The sequence below is a fragment of the Drosophila grimshawi genome, unplaced genomic scaffold, assembly GCF_018153295.1.
Source record: "Drosophila grimshawi isolate 15287-2541.00 unplaced genomic scaffold, ASM1815329v1 contig_44, whole genome shotgun sequence".
In the NCBI taxonomy this organism is placed as follows: domain Eukaryota; kingdom Metazoa; phylum Arthropoda; class Insecta; order Diptera; family Drosophilidae; genus Drosophila; species Drosophila grimshawi.
Genome location: NW_025063240.1, coordinates 18112409 through 18129212, shown reverse-complemented (window position 1 = coordinate 18129212; position 16804 = coordinate 18112409). Strand labels below are relative to the sequence as shown.

At 39.5% G+C, this 16804-nt stretch overlaps 1 protein-coding gene across 1 annotated transcript; it reads left to right on the top strand.

The window, feature by feature from the left end:
• Window positions 1-699: 699 nt before the first annotated feature.
• On the top strand, window positions 700-2937 carry LOC6557526 (syntaxin-7). Its single transcript, XM_032734218.1, has 6 exons — window positions 700-876; window positions 1068-1288; window positions 1363-1432; window positions 1538-1682; window positions 1759-2184; window positions 2247-2937. The coding sequence occupies exons 2-6, from the start codon at window positions 1135-1137 to the stop codon at window positions 2340-2342; spliced, it is 891 nt and encodes a 296-aa protein (XP_032590109.1). The 5' UTR covers window positions 700-876; window positions 1068-1134; the 3' UTR covers window positions 2343-2937.
• Window positions 2938-16804: the final 13867 nt, after the last annotated feature.

Sequence of the window (16804 nt, the reverse complement as noted above, 5' to 3'; positions counted from 1 at the left end):
TATTCATTATTACTATAATTTATTTGCGTGACATATTGTATTATTTTTATAATTATTATTAATATAATGGTTTAGAGAATTTAGAATCCAGTTTTCAATTATTTTCAGTTTATTTGTTGTTTAAATGACACGGAATAATGTTCGAAAATAAAACACAAATTTTTTATTATGGACATGATCGAAAAGTGTGAATTTTCTCAAAGTATGAAATGCATAAGCAGTAATGTCAGAATCCGCTTTTGCTTACTCCTTTCCTTCTTGCCTTCGATTTTTTATATATATTATAAAATATATAAATATATATATATTATAAAATATATAAATATATATATATTATAAAATTTATAAATATATATATATTCTTACATATGGCATTCTTTCGGGTTTTGTTGTGATTTTACTGTTTTTTTGAGCACAATTACTTTGGAGAGCCGCTACAAGCGATCTTTGCCTTACAAGGCATTGGCAAAAAACGTTACGTAGTCAGCATATTAACACTTATTAAATATTGCATTCAAGCTTATTCAAAAAGCAGTTTTTAGCACAAATTCATATATATTATTTAAATTTGGTTACTTAATCGCTTACGCTATCCAACACTGAAAGACATCTTGGTCCTATTGAGATATATCGATACAATCTTAGCAGCAATGCTTTTGTAACCACGGTCACACTTACCGCTAACAATACGATTGTTTGAGTTATCGATTCGCATTTACCATCACTATAGATTCACGAATTTCTTGCAAAATTTATTCGCTTTTTTTTTTTAAGAAAATCGTTTATGTGTGCAAATTATTATATATTTAATTGACATGCGCTAGATAAAGCTTTGATCACAAAACTTCGCTGTTCAGGGAGACAAGGGCAAACAAGGTGAGCAATGACAAATAGGCAAATAATAAAACAAAGACTACTCAAGTCCCCCGCGAAGGGTAAAAACAGAAACAAACACACACACAAAGAAAAGCCCAAATTACAGGTGTATGTGGCTGAAACGCATATAATGATATAAGTGTAGTGTTTATTTTAATTGCGAACAACAAAAATCTATTGGAAATTTGCAGCGTAGAAACAACAACTGGTTCTTGTGACTTTGAAAAGTAGATCGTCAAGGTGTCTGCATACGAAAGCATGGATTTACAGCATATGGAGAATGGCCTCAGCGGCAGTGGTGGAGGCGGAGGAGGAGGTGGCGGTAGCAGTAGTGGAGGGGGCCTCAGTGAGATTGACTTTCAGCGATTGGCCCAAATAATCGCGTCAAGCATACAAAAAGTCCAACAAAATGGTAAGCATTTGTTTTGGGGCGTGTTTTTTTTAACTATGACTAATCGCTATGCCCCCTCAACCATCATTCCACAGTGTCCACTATGCAACGTATGGTTAATCAGTTGAACACGCCACAGGATTCGCCCGAATTGAAAAAGAAACTGTAAGTATGCCTTTGCTATCAAAAAACTATATTTATATATACATATATATATATATATATATATTGTGTGAAATCTTCTGAAAATACCATGTACTCTTTACAAAGTCATCAGTTAATGACCTACACCAAGCAACTGGTGACCGATACAAACAATCAGCTGAAGGAGGTGGACAAGTGCAAGGAGCGACATTTGAAAATACAACGCGATCGTTTGGTGGATGAGTTCACTGCTGCTCTGACCGCTTTTCAGGTATCTTAATCTTTGCTTATCGTTATGCACAACAAACCAATATGTCATTCATTATCTATGCTTTTTTTGTTGCCAGGCCATACAACGCAAAACGGCTGATATTGAGCGTAGTGCTTTGCATCAGGCGCGCGCCAATAATTTCAGCATTGCACATCCGCCCGGCTCGACGCGGAGCAGCAGCACCACCAATGGCAGCAGCGCTGAAAATGGTTCCTTTTTTGAGGATAACTTTTTTAATCGCAAATCAAATCAGCAGCAGCAACAGCAGCAATTGCAAACGCAAATGCAAGAGGAAGTGGACCTACAAGCACTTGAGGAACAGGAGCGTGCCATCCGCGAGCTAGAAAACAATATTGTGGGTGTCAACGAGATATACAAGAATCTAGGCGCTATGGTCTACGAGCAAGGCGTAACTGTCGACTCCATTGAGTCGCAGGTGGAGCAAACAAGCATTTTCGTCTCACAGGGCACAGAGAATTTGCGCAAGGCTAGTTCTTATAGGGTAAGTAGTTGATAATATAGTGCAATCTGCTATAATTATATTAAATGTGTATTCCATTGCAGAACAAAGTGCGAAAGAAGAAACTTATACTGGTTGCCATCCTAAGCGCTGTACTATTGGCCGTCATATTGATACTCGTGTTTCAATTCAAGAACTAAACATTCGGACCCAGCAACTAGCAAGCATCTGCAAATCTAATATAAAAAGAAAAACTAGTTAATTGTTGTGAAAAAGACAAGAGTTGCCGCATGCAGGCCCCCTAATCATAATTTAGATGCATTTGTGGCTTTAATACTACAATTTAACTTTCACAAAATAATTGGCGAAGAACGGCAAAGTCGTAAAAAATTGTCTACTTATGTTGCATGTATCGAAAAGTAGTTACAAAAATCACAGTAAAGCGGCGCTTATACACACATATATACACACACATATATATATAAGCATCCATATGTTATAAATACTTATTCTTATATTTTTATTATATATATGAATATATGTATTATGTTTTTAAATAATGCACTTTGTATTCGCGCATTCTCAAAATTTGTTAGCTGCAATTCCTAATTCCGTTTCCAAACTGATTTGCCAGCGCTTTGTAATGTATTTAATTTTAAGAGGAAGGCATCAAAAAAGTATAGTATACATATATATATATATATACATATATGCGATGGTATATGATAATACACATTAAAAATAAAATTAACGAAAAATCTGTAAGATCAATGCAGTCGAAAATCATTACACAAAGCATTTCGAGTACTTCATTTCGGGGCACTGCATGAAATAAATGGAATCAATGAATGGATTGGAGTTCAGCACCATTTCGTTTGGGTATACAAAATATGCCAGATCATCGCCATGGTCGCGTCATCAACGCCTCGCACAGCCTTAACGATCATTAAGATTTGTTGTGCACACTGATGATACGCATGCTTCAGCGGCTTAGCCCCTGGCTGGAGCACCGCTTGGCCAACTGGGTGTTCATCAGACATTAATGCAACGGCAGACGGTATATCGATGCGATGTGTGTGTGTGGATGTGTGGATGCTGCCACTTGAGCCGCAGCCGTTGTTGAGGTGTGTCAAGTAAAGGGTTTCCTCGGGGTCTCGGACTCTGGCCTGCATACAAATTGAGTTTAAATTTTATTTTTGCCAATTCACTGACATTGATAGTTCGTTTGGGCATCGTTTGTGTCGTGGTGGTGGCTTCTTATCCACTTGTTGGCATCGAGTGGTTTTCTCGCATGCATTTAAGTGCAGCTCATTTCCTTCTTCTCTATCGCCCTGGAAGGGGCCCAGAGCCAACCATTTTTGTGCTGTGTCATGTAGCTATTTTTAATACTAAGTCGATTTTTACTCTTTACTGAAGCGGAAGTACATTAACTTTAATATAATGCAGATAACGTAGAACGTATTAATAGGACAATTAAATATATAAATTGATCCTGTTTTATCAAGGACTTATAGAAATTATAGTTTGCTTACACATTTTTTTCTATAAGTATGGAACACTTTTTTTCTGATGCTTTAAATTGCATTTTTTTTTATATTATATTCTTTAAATGTTTGTAGGTCCGAAATAACTGATGGGATCGAGATAAAAATGTACGTGATACATTACAAATTGCCAGGCAATTAAGTTCTCATATAAATTTATATGTTTGTAAGAGTATCTATGATTCGATGTCTTGCACACAGTTTTCATTTGTTATTTGTGTTGAGCCTGCTTGGACTGTCAGTGGCTGTCTAAATACGTCACCGAGTATTTTTTGGAATTAAATTATTGATTGCTGGTCGACTGGGGGTTACAGTTAACGACACGGCCTAATCACATCGATTATCGGTGCATGTACATCGGATGGCACTTGGCACTTGGCAGGTTGGACGCTTCCATTCATAACTCTTGGCTGCTACGACAAAATCCAGTCTAGGGGCCACAGGTCACGTTGCGGGGCGTTGATTCAAGTGCGAAGGTGTTGGACATTAACAGAACTATGCACACCTCGCACGCAGCAGGTAGCAGCAATACCGAGTAGCACGCTGTGTGAGATGTGCATGTTAATGTACCTAACTGTGGGTGCGGGGTAGTGTTTGCATAGGCTGGGCCCATGATAATATTGACACATTCGGTGGTCAGCTCGGAATCTCATTTGCAAAGTCATTTTGTACAAATAAATCCAGCCTCTGTTCAGACGAGTCTTTTTCCCAACCGTAAACCGTATGTTTTGACTTTGGTTTTTGGCAGGAAAGGAGCAATGGAATTTCCGCAGCACGGATTGACTTACCAACTTAGCAACTTGCTGGCCAGGATTGGGGATTGGTAACGAGTCCGCAACCCAATCGCTTAATCCTCTGCACACATTTCACACGTTGCTTACCATGGCTTGCCTGTAACATCCAAGCAGCCAAGACGTAAACATCCGGCTGTGGCATTTCCCAAATCAATAAACTTATTATTACGAGTACTTACACATCATATACCCATATATATACTTATGTACGTATATCCCTCAGTTCCATCTTGCCTTTTATTCGGAAAAATCTTAATTAAGCATTTGCTACGTTTTTATGAATGAACTGATGAGTTGCCCACACCGTCCACTGCCCCTCCCCTGCCATTTAGCCAACATTCTTAGTTCCGCCCCCGTCTTAAATATTACAGCAATTTAAGTGGAATTACTTGTGGCCTGTAAATCTTTTGAATTTTTATGAAAAACACAAATGCCAAATGGGAAATTCGTTTGATTGTGCTACCTTAGCGATTGGGCTGTAGACGGGTGGTGGCGTGTCGGAACTGCTGCTGCAACTGCTTCAACACTTTACACAAACAACACTTTCAACATTTTTATTAATGAAATTCGCAGAAATAGTGGCCCACTGACGAACCGAATAAACTGCTCTCACCTTGCCACCTCTCATTTTTATGAACTACTACTGAGCATGAGTCTGATCACTTCAGCTTCATTTCCTCCTCGCCGACGGCGATAGATACGTCTATATATATATATATATATATATATATATACTATATATATTGGGGGCTGGTACACTTCTAAACAAATTGGGTGTCAAAAAGTGCGCACATTTCAAAAGATTTAACCGTTTTGCAGCACGCTTTGATCTATGCCGCCGACGCAGACGCCGCCGAGCAGTTTATGTGGCTGCTGCTACTGCTGGAGCCTGCTGCTACTTGGAGCTAGGCAAATCGGTGCACAGTGGGCTCAGAGCTGCAACAGCAGGAAACGGAGAAAAGCCTTTACAGAAGTGTTTTCATATTACAATTAAATTAAAATCGAAAATCTCTCACATATTAAACTATTATATCAATTAAATTCTATTTATAAAGAGACCAATTATATATATTTTCACTCAATTAAATTTCAATCATTACCCACTGTGGCATATTGTGGCTATCGCCTGTGCTACTCTCAATATAAACACGTAGTATATCTTTTATCTGATTTGGTTATTGTACCACGCGCCGGCTGAAAAAAAAAGCGTCAACGGTGCAAAAAATGCCAAACGGCCCCTTCGCGAACTTGGGGCACTGTTTTTTATAAATTAACACCACCAGGCAATGCATATATCCACAACCCGAGGAGAACAGAGTCCCCTAGGCAAACAAAAAGGCAAAAAAAAAAGAAGAAACGATATATAGTTTAAAGGAAGATCAATCCAAGCGCAGCGGCGGCAAATTCGCAAACGCAATGGAAACTGTAACAGAAGTAAAATGAAAGTGTATATTGAGTTGTCTGCCGCTGGCCGGGATTAGGGGTGAACAATTGATGCAGTGGAATCGCATAAGGGGGATGCCACCGTGCTTGAGTATTTTGGGTATCTCTATTGTGCGCTCTCTCGTGGATTATTTTGGTAGGTGTCTCTAGCTGTATCTGTGGCCCATTTGCTGCCGCTTTGTTGTGTAATTGTTTGTTTACCAGTTTGCAACAAAGCCAGACAAAAGGCCATGGCCAAAAGATTTCACAGTTCAGCGGTTCACACACGTTCCAAAAAAAAAAAAAACACAAAAAAATACAGCAGAAGAGAGCATAGAATAGTGAATCAAAATCCAAAGCTGCAATAACAAAATCATCTTCGGGCAATGTATCTTCTTCTCGGGGCACGTCAAATTATTTCTGGTGGCGCGTTCTGCGCGCCTCGTTTATCGTTTTTTAATTGTTTTTATTTTCTTTTCTTTTCTTTTTATTTTCTGGTAACATTTTCCGTTTATCCATTGGCGCTACTAACGGCTAATTGTGGCTGACATTAATGTCACTATGTATTAAATATAGCGCACATTTCGTGATCCCGCCACAGACACGAATTCCCCCCTTCGGCAGCTCCATTTCATATTTGGGAGTCGGTAGGCGTCATATATACCATGTGCCCCACGATCACATCCAAGGGGGCTCCATGATGCTAAGCAACGTGTTGACAGCGAGTGACAGACACATTCATTAGGCGGAATGATTCATATGCCACCCTCCGGATGCAGTGGGACTCTCTCCATGGTCTATTGGATTGGTCTGCCACTGATCTCATAAATGGGCTCATTTGAAGAGCATTAGGGCAAATGATTTAGCGATGTGGTTTTGGCTGTTGATCAATCAAATGATGTACGAGTTTATTATGATTAGAGTTACTTATGCGTAAAGCAATCACATCTTGATTTATATGTTCTGAATTGTATTCGATTAATATAAGTAAATGTAGCACTATAAATTGGCTGCTGGAAAATGTTGACTTGAATTCAATTTTGTGATATTCCAACTTCAAAAGACAACCAAATTCCAATAACTGAATTAATTCTAGTTGTACAAATGGCAATTATAACAGGAAGCGCAAAAGAAATCCCAGAACGATTTTCGCTTATTGCATAAGAGGCAAACCAATTATGGATTACGACCTCAAGTCCATATGCGCGAATAATATTATGATTGTAAATATTGAACAACCGGCCAGGGGACGTGTGCATACTTATACAATCTATGATTGTGTGCATGTGTGTGTGGCACATCATTTCATATGCACGCTGGGGGCACCACTCGGACACAAAGAGGGCGCGGCCAAGTAGCCTCCGGTTGCTTTGGAAGAGTGCGCGACAATGCGAAAAATTGTTCAATCGATTGACGGAGGAGCAAAGCGCCAGGATTCCGTGTATGGGAATATTCCTGACTGGGTTAAAGTTAAATCAAAGAGTGGCTGATAGCAAATCAGAAAGGTTCGCATCGGATCCATTCGGTGCACATATATTTATAAGTACATATATATATATTCAATGTGGAGAGAGAGAGCTGGAATGTATATGTGTTTTTTTGTGCCTGATTGTTTTTTATCCATAACAAGCCCCGGGTCACATTTATAATAGACTCAGTGTGTGTGTGTGTGTATGTATGTATTTGTAACTGTTGCACAGGTGCAAAAGTTCACATAGACTGATAGGAGATGGTGCAGTCAGCGACTTGGACTTGGACTCTTTAAATTCTGTTGAAATTCAATAGAATTTCGGGGGCAAGCGGCATTCCCCGGCTTCCTCCGTAATATGAGCACCATCTGCATACAGTAAATTATACAATGAATGCGTAACCATAAAACCTGTCCCAGACTGTAAAACCAATCCAATTCCAAGTGTCATGCTATTTTTGGGCTGCACCAAAAAATTTGTCGCCTGTTGGCCTCAAGTGGATTCAATAGCCTCCGAATTCATGCCAGACTGCCGGGCGACAGTTTTTCCAGACATCATTGAGCTATGCCCTAATGCACTCAGAAAAATTGATATATAGATTCCCTTAAATTTGGAAAATAGCCATTAAACTACGAACAGTTTTATTTTTTCTTTAATTCAGAATATTTTCGAGAACCAAAACTGGTTGAAGTAAGCACAATATATTCATTCTGCAAGCTGTCAAGAATTGAACTATGATTTTGAAAATGTAGGTCATAGTTTTTTCTGTGTGTATTTGCTTATGTTACATGATCTTGAGCTGCATCAATATCTAGCACGATCTGCCTGCCCCCGTCTTTTACATTGTTTGCCTTGGAACGATCTTGGGACAGCTCCTCGCTCCTTGCACTTAATTGTTGGTCATGCCACTGACTCTGCATTTATTTATGGGTTGTCTTAATGAGTCTCATATTTATTACCACTGACATTGGACGGACGACGGGCACGCTCTGGCAATTGGGATAGGCATGGGCCTTTCTTGCCGTCAACTTGGACTTGGAATTGGGTTTTTGATTTGGGCTTTGGGTCAGAGCAGCGCAGGGGAAATACGCGTCATATTTCATTAACGGGGTCCGCTGCTGCCCATTCAAATATTTTGGGCAGTTAAGTGTATCATGTGCTTATGCATTTGTATGCGTGTAATTTGAATATGCACTTCAAATTGCATGGAAATTATTTGTCGCGCCTTTCTTACACTTATTCCGGTCTTCGCTCAACGGCTCAACGCAAATGCGGAAATACTTAAGACGGTGACCAAAGACCCCAGCTCAAGTTGAATGAGTATTTGTTTTGGGTTACTTTCGTGATGGTTTTCTTTTTGTAGGCAAATATGCATGAGAGGTGTGGAATCTTCTACTGCCTGTTAAATATGTAGATATTTTCACATGCGATTTTTTATTTGAATTGGCCTTTGAGGAAAATGATTCTTGCTTCTTAAAATGTTGTTCTTATCTAAGAGCCAAAGCATAATTATTAAGTTCATTCCTTCAATGCTGGCAGTCTAGAAACATTTACCATCATCTACTAAAACCAACTCAAAGGTTTAATCGTATATTTTCTAGAGTTTGCTTACGCATAATCCCTCAAAAGAATACGAATTATTCGACACATTTTAGGAGGGCCATAATCAGCTCTTGCCTTTGTCAAATGCTAACAATCAAAGCCGTGGCCGTCAATCCTTGGCTTCACAGGCGCCCACAATCAATTAACTCTATCGCTACATGGCACCCAAACCACCCACTACTTAAAAGGAGCGTTTTGTTCGAATATCTTCGGGCCACACACCTTTAAGCTCCGGCTTGAGCCACAATTGGCCGCTGGGCCCAAATTGATAACATTGTAACATTGTCCGCAACAACAAAACGGTTGAATTTTCTGCATATAAATGAATTAATTTGCAGACAATGTTCTCTCCACACACACACACACACACATAGAGTCGCAACCAAAGATATCGGCAGCAGTCAGCTGGAGGCTGTGTATAGGGCTAATTTCCATAAACCCCCGAATGGAAGAAGTCGCAACGCCATTGTTATGCTAAGTGAGGGGAGTGAAGGGTGGGAAGACACACACACATACATATTGAGAGAGAAAAAGGGGTTGCTGAAGGACCACCAGGTTGGGAGTGAAGTGCTCGAGAGCGGAATGAGAATTACGCTCACAACAGCAATTTTAGCTGTTAGCCAGCGGCCAGGCTAAGCCCACCACCAAGACAAATTGTTGCACAAAAACCAAAAACACACACACAAACAACAAAAAGAGAATTGAAAAATCGAAAGAAAAAAAAGAGCAACCCATGTAAGCACCTTAAATAACTGAACAGCCTGTAAATGTAACTGTTCAGTTTTATTCTCACATGGGCCTAATCGTGCGCATGAGGGGAGGCTGCTCCGCCGGGGAATCCAGTTGAGCTGTAAGCTGTGAGCTGCTTAGGACCATTGTGCCGTTCGCTGCCAATTGCCTGTGAAATTGCATTGAAATGCGAATTGCATTAGGCCAACAACAACAACAACAACGCTAACAACAAGAACAACACAAACAGTAGCAGCAGTAGCAATGGGAACGGAGAGAGAGAGAGAAAGGGAGAGACGCCCCTGCGGTCCTGTCAATCACAAGACGTAAGGTGTTCGCTGTCAGATTTTCTATTCTTTAGATAGCCGGGCGCTATAAATTTTATACGCTTCTCGAAACTTTATTTTATGGCTGTGGCAAACAATGGCGCAGGGAACGCCGTTAATTTACGAGATATACTCCCCATGGTTTTGCTCTGTTGCTATACTCGTTATTGTATACAAAAAAAAAAAAAAACAATCGAGGAAAGAACAAGAAAACCAAAAAATCCAAATCGCGTGCTCCATTCGTGTGAATTTGAAATAAAACACACTGCATTTGGGGTTAGGGCTGCAAATGCAAAGTGCTGGGCGATATATTTTCCGAAATCATGTAAATCCCCAGTACACAGCACACACACACACACACACGCACAGATGCCATAGCGACATGCCACAAATGGACTGACTGCCACACTGCATCCAGAGCATTTGTGACAGCATCTCCCCACAGATCGCTCTCAAGACGCGGCTAAACCAGTCTAAAGACATGTGTCAAATTGTTGTGGTGCCCAGTGTTTGTGGAGCATTTAAAAAATATTTTCATGTAATTTGGTAAACTAATTGTTGCCGTTTGTTTTGACAATAAGGCATTTGTAGCTTTTCAGCGCAGCTAGCTGACGATTTGATTGACTTGAAGCTGACAGCCCTCGCACCGCAATCTGTTTTAGTTCCTGCTGATGCCTACACTTGAAAAAATATATGCCTTAGTATTATAGAAAATTGCCAAAGGCACTTTTCGGCAAGGGTCAAAAATTCTAGTCTAGATTTTCAATAAAACGTAAACTTTTTTATAATCAATAAGTATTTCAAAAGTGTTTTATGTAGACTTTCGAACCGTTATTTTTTTAAATATAAAGAATATCTGAAAAGTTCTTAAATTATAATGTATTTGTAAGATTGTCAATGAAAGGCAATATTTTTCTGCTTTTGAGAAATATACCACATAAGCCAAGATATTCAATTTGGCGTTTCTTTTGCGTACATTTTTTTTTTAGTGCAAGCACTTTCCATATTTGTTGTTGTTGTTGGGGTTTTCCGGTAGTCATTGGCATGCTGCATTGCATTATATCTTGCATTATGTTCGACATCGACATGTAATTGATATATTGGCTCCCCCCTCCTGTCTAAGCAGATGTTGTGTTGTTGTTGTTGTTCTTGTTTGTTTACTTTGTATTGTTTTAAAACTAATGCTGATCGCAGCAGTTTTCCCATTTGGAGTGCAATTAGCAGATCAAGTGTTTAATTAGATTAGTTCGCTCATTTGTAAAACTATTCAAAATAAATGCATATTTTATTGAGCTTCAGATCAGTTGAAAGTTGACATAAAAACGTGAATTTTGACCTATAAGCATTACAGTACCCACTTGAATTTATATGGTATTATATTTTGTATATGTGTGTAGGATTCTTACAATACGATGCTACAGTTTCTATGCACATTTAGCAGCGCCGTAATCACTTTAAAATTCTATAGAAAATGCATTAAAACTCAAGCGTGGTTTGTATACACAAATTTGTTTGCTGGTAATTAACAAATTTAGGGGAACAAAATCATTAATTCCAACAATATAAAATCAGAGTTTATTTCCAACAATAATACAAACATCAGATGCCCTAACCATGCCCACAACAACTTCAGCGTCTTTGTCTCCCGTTTTCCACATCCGAGCATCACATATATCAAAAGTCTAATAAGTGCTGAGTAAATTTGAATTGTGGCCTTTTGTCTGTGTATTTGTATCTGTATCTGTATCTGTATCTGCATTTGACCAGGGGGCTGATTGCATATGTTTTTTTTTCTGGGAAAAAACTGTCGACGCAACGTCTACAACGTCTGTGCAGCAAGGTCCATAAAACTCAGGCGAGCGCATAACTGCAATCATTAAAAAGGCTGCAGAACGATGCAGTTTATGGCCACAAAATGTATATACACATCTATATACGATGTGGATATGTTATAGGCCTAAATGGTAATCAGAGCAATTGACAGTTGGTGGCGTCATCTGGAGGAGTTGCTAATTGAGAGATTGTGTGATGAAAAAAAGGGAAATATATTAACATTTATATTAAATATAATAGAGGTGTTTATAGTTAGTTATTGCATATATACTTGAGCTATTCTAATAATAATTAGTTGTTGTATATAGGTTAACTTCAAGTGCGTTTAATTCTTCTTAAAAATTCTTCAACATTTTGAAGTACTTGTTCTGAAATAATCTATAATTGCTACTCATTATAAACTTGTTTAATTTCTTGCTTAATTTTGTTAAGACTCAAAAACATAGTTAAGCTGTAAGCGAGGTTAGTTTTCAGTTAGATTGTACTTTTCACAACTGGTCATTCCTTTAGAAGTTAAAGACTCTAATGACATTATTTATTTAACAACACTTTTCATTTCTTTCTTTCGCTGATTTGGATTCCACTCTTGAAGCTACAAAAGCGCCCTTGACACTTGACACCTGGCTTCTACCTGTGACTGTGCCTATGCCTGCTGCATGCACCTAGGTTCAATTACAACCCGAGCTCTTCCTGTTTATTTAACTGATTTCTGTGTACCACTTCCACTAACAACAAGAGGTCACAACATTTCCGCCATCACAAAGTTAGTGCCACTATTTTGTCAACGATCATGGTAAGCTAACTTCATTATCATCATCATCATCACCATCATCATTATCGTTGAAGTTTCTCAGAGCTGTACAAAATGGCTGACAATTGTAACTACCACGAAAACACCCTCTGAGAGCGAGCCATTTGTCGCTACTGTAAGTTGCCCGCATAGATAAATATTGGGTTTTTCAATTAGCACCCCCAAAAAGTTGCACCTTCTCGCTCTCCCATCTGCTCTCTCTCTTTTGCTCTCCCATTGGGTAAAACTTACCCTCGACTGCATTTTGCTCAGACTTTTGTGTCGGCTGCGTAGCGCTTCATTTTTTTTTTACATTTTTTTTTTTTTGTTCGTTGTTCCGTCCGCCCGGCATCTGTTTGTCTAAAGGATCAGGGCTCTGTTTGCGTATGGACGCGTTAATTGCCCATAGTGGCAAACGTTTAAAGCCGCCACAAATCCCCGCCCCAACTGAAATGTCAAGAGCAGCGTCGTCTGCTGCTTTTTACCTATGTGCATGCCACAAATCGCTTTGGTTTGTGTGCTAAAAAGATAAAGTGGCGACGGCGCCTGTTCACCATAGATCTGTTGAGTTGTTTTTCATGTTGTAAAGTTAATTATAAATTAAATATTGATTCTGTGGCGTGTGCTCGGGCTATGTTCTCAGTGCGACTCTCAGCATTTGCTGCCAGTTGGCGGCTCTCATCAAATATTCCACGCCCTCCTGACCAGGCCAATTTGTCTGTATGCGGCTTGGTTGCATATTGCATGGTTGCATGGTTGCATGGTTGGGGCATTTTTCCGACTGTATGAAATTGATTGGTCACGTATGATTTATTAATATTTGCTTTTCATTACGCATACGCTGTGTTGCATGCAGAAGGAGTCGCAGATGACCAGCAGCAGCAACTGCAGCAGCTGTTTTAATTGGTTTAAAATTTCCGTTGATGCGGTTTCCAATTGTCGACTGCAATTTGTTGCCTGCAGTGGTCTGAGGTTTAATGTGCCCCAGCTGTGATCTATGCTCGGATTGCTTTTGCAGCGCATCAAATTGCAATTATGACTCTTAATCTGAATCTGATGTCTGGATGGTAAATCAAGAGCGCCTTTAATTTAAATTGAATTTATCGATTCCTTAACTTACTGCTGATGTATTTATAAAACTAATTGAAGTCGGTATATTTATTGACCCTATTTGTTATTAAATTAATTGCACTATAAATATTATTACATTAGCAAATAGTTTAAAGTTAAAATGTGCTTGCATTTTAGCCTAAGCCAAAACTCACCTCACGGAATGAAAAAGCGACGGCAAAACAGAAGGACGCACAGCTCCACAAGACACTAATACATTGATGTAATGTATCTGTGTGACGACAGGTAAGGCAGCCAGTCAGCCAGTCAGCCAGATGGATGGATGGATGGACAGATACGCAGAGCGACAGAGAGACGGACAGAGAGATGGAAGAGCAGCAAGTAATTTATGTGCGGCCTGTGCTGGCGGCCATAAACGAGCGGGAGCGAACTAGGCAATGGCAATGGCAGCACAGCCGATCGACTGGTCAAAACAAAGACAACAACAATAATAACAGCAACAACAACAACAGCAGCAGCAGCAGCAACAACAACAACAGAAGTAACCACTGGCTATGGTGACTGTGGCTTCTGCTGTCTCTGTAGACTGCGCGGCCCAAAACGAGTTGCTGCTCGCCGCTCGCTGTTCGCTGCTGACGTTGACTGCGACGACGACCGCGCTGTCGAGGTGGTTATTTTCATAAATGCTCTAAGCAGCAACAGCAGCGGCAGCAGCAGCAGTGCGTCTGTATGTGTGAGATACAATTGTACAGCTGTGGTGGTCACAGTCGCAGTCTGCGCTGACGTTGACTTTGACGTTGACGTCGACCGAGCTGTGCTCTGCTCTTTTTTTGGCCGCAACTGGGCGGAGCCAACAATACAATTTTTGGCGAACTTTGGAGCTCATTTAAATGCGAAAACTTGTTTCGTCGTCGTCGTTGTTGTTGTTGTTGTTGTAGTTGCTGTTGCTGTTGCTGCTGTTGTAGCGGCACGCCCCAGTTAGATACATAAATATTTATGCACGATAGATACTTTTGCTAAGGTTTAGCCAAGGTGTGAACTGCGCCTGAGTGAGAGAGCGTCTGCACCACTGGCGAGAGCGAGAGGGCGTGCCCCTATTAGCACTGTGTGCGAGTGAGACAGCAAGCTGTAATGCCGCAAAAGGTGCAAAAGTGTTTTTTTTTTCTTTGGTTTTACGTTTTTGTTTTGCCGTTTGTGGCTTGTTGAAGATTATGAAAAAGTTTGCTAAACGACCCACAAAAATGCAAATCGAAAATGGCTGCCCGAGTTTGCTAGCCGTCGCCTCGCTCCGCTCACAGACCCATTTGGTTGCTTTTTCGGATATGTAATATCATTATTTTGTTGTTGATTAAATTTTATTTTATGCTTGCGCATATTTATTTATTTTTCTTGCGATTTTTGATTTTTTACATGCCGCCGTCAAAAGAAAAAAAGCTAAAATAAAAACCGATCGCCCCTCCTATTGATTATTTTGTTTGTTTATTATCGTTTTGCATAATTTCGCTAATTTTGCTGTTTATTTGCACGCAACGCACAATCGATCTATATAGCGCCCCGATCCCGCCCCTCTGGTCTCTCGCCCCGACCACCTGCTCACCCCTTTGTGGACCCAATCATTTATTGGCTTTGTGTTTGTGTCAATAATCGTTTGTTTCCACGTTTTTATCTGTGTGTATCTGTGTATATCTATTTTTTCTTTTAATTTTGACGATTGTGCTAATTTATTTTATTGTATTTGAATGTGTGTGAGTTGTTGTTGTTTTCGTTGTTCTCGCTGTTGCTGTTGTTGTTGTAATTGCTTTGATTTCAGCTGCTTTGCTAAAATTTATTTGAAATTTTAATTGTGAAAATATTATGCTTTGGATTATGCGATTTATTTGTTATTAAACGGAAGTCATGAAAATGAAAATTCAAATTCAAATTGAAATTGTAATTGTAATTTACCAATGTTATTTTGCATTTTATTATTGTTATTTATTTGAAATGTATCCGCCGGATCAATTTGTAGCCCACATGTCTCTCTCTCTCTCTCACTCTCTCTCTCTCTCTCTCTCTCTCCCACTCTCTCTGTCTCTCTCGATACAAATGTATCTGCAGTCGCTGGCGAGTGAAATAGTATGCTTTTTTTACATTTTAAATGAAGCTTGAAACATTTCCATTTTGATTGCCATTTATTGTTTGTTATTTCTATTGTTATTGCCTTGGTTGTTGTGGAAGATTTGTTCTAACATTTTATGGCGCATAGATTTGTAATATTTCAATTAAATTGTCAGTGCATAATTGAAATCAGTTTGCCTCTGTATTTGTGTGTGTGTGTCTGTATGGGTTAATTAATGTTAAAGAAAGCAAAACGTGAGAATTGATTGATTTGTTGGCTATATTGGAGTATGATTTGTGGCAGCTTTATATTTTGATGGCAAAATATGAGCCATAAAATTGGGAATTAAAATACACAAGTATGCTTGAAATATGCTGGCATTACTTATATACCATATTACTAGTATAGTTAAAAGTATTTTACTAATAGCAAAACTCCATTTTGCCACATAAGCAATTATCTACTGAAATCATACATCCATATCCCAAACTGGAATCCCCCTTATTTCTCGGTCTTCTTGCTTAGAGTAAACAGCATAAATCGATTATTGATTAAAGTAGCAGGGCATATCTCATATAAGTATGCGATGTGAGCCTTTAAAGTTGCAAACTGTTGAAATTGAATTTCCAGGGCGTAAAACTAATTAAATGGAAGCACTTTGGCTGGCAACTGGCAGCCCGAAGCCAGAAGGAAACGTCAGATAGTCGCCATTATGAATGTGACAAACAACACAGAGAGAGAGAGAGAGAGTGTAGAGAGAAAGAAAGAGAGAGAGAGAGAGATGGTAGAGGGAGAGAAGGAGAGAGGGAGAAACAGCAGCAGGAGTGATGGCAACAAAAACTCAAATTCGGGCATAAGTGACAATTCAATAAGCCATGACGTGGCCCAATGTTTATTTAGCATATTGCGACGGCGAATGAGCGACGCTTGGCTGGCTGGGAAGTGCTCGAAACGGTGACAGGGGTAGCCGGTCGGCAGGGGACA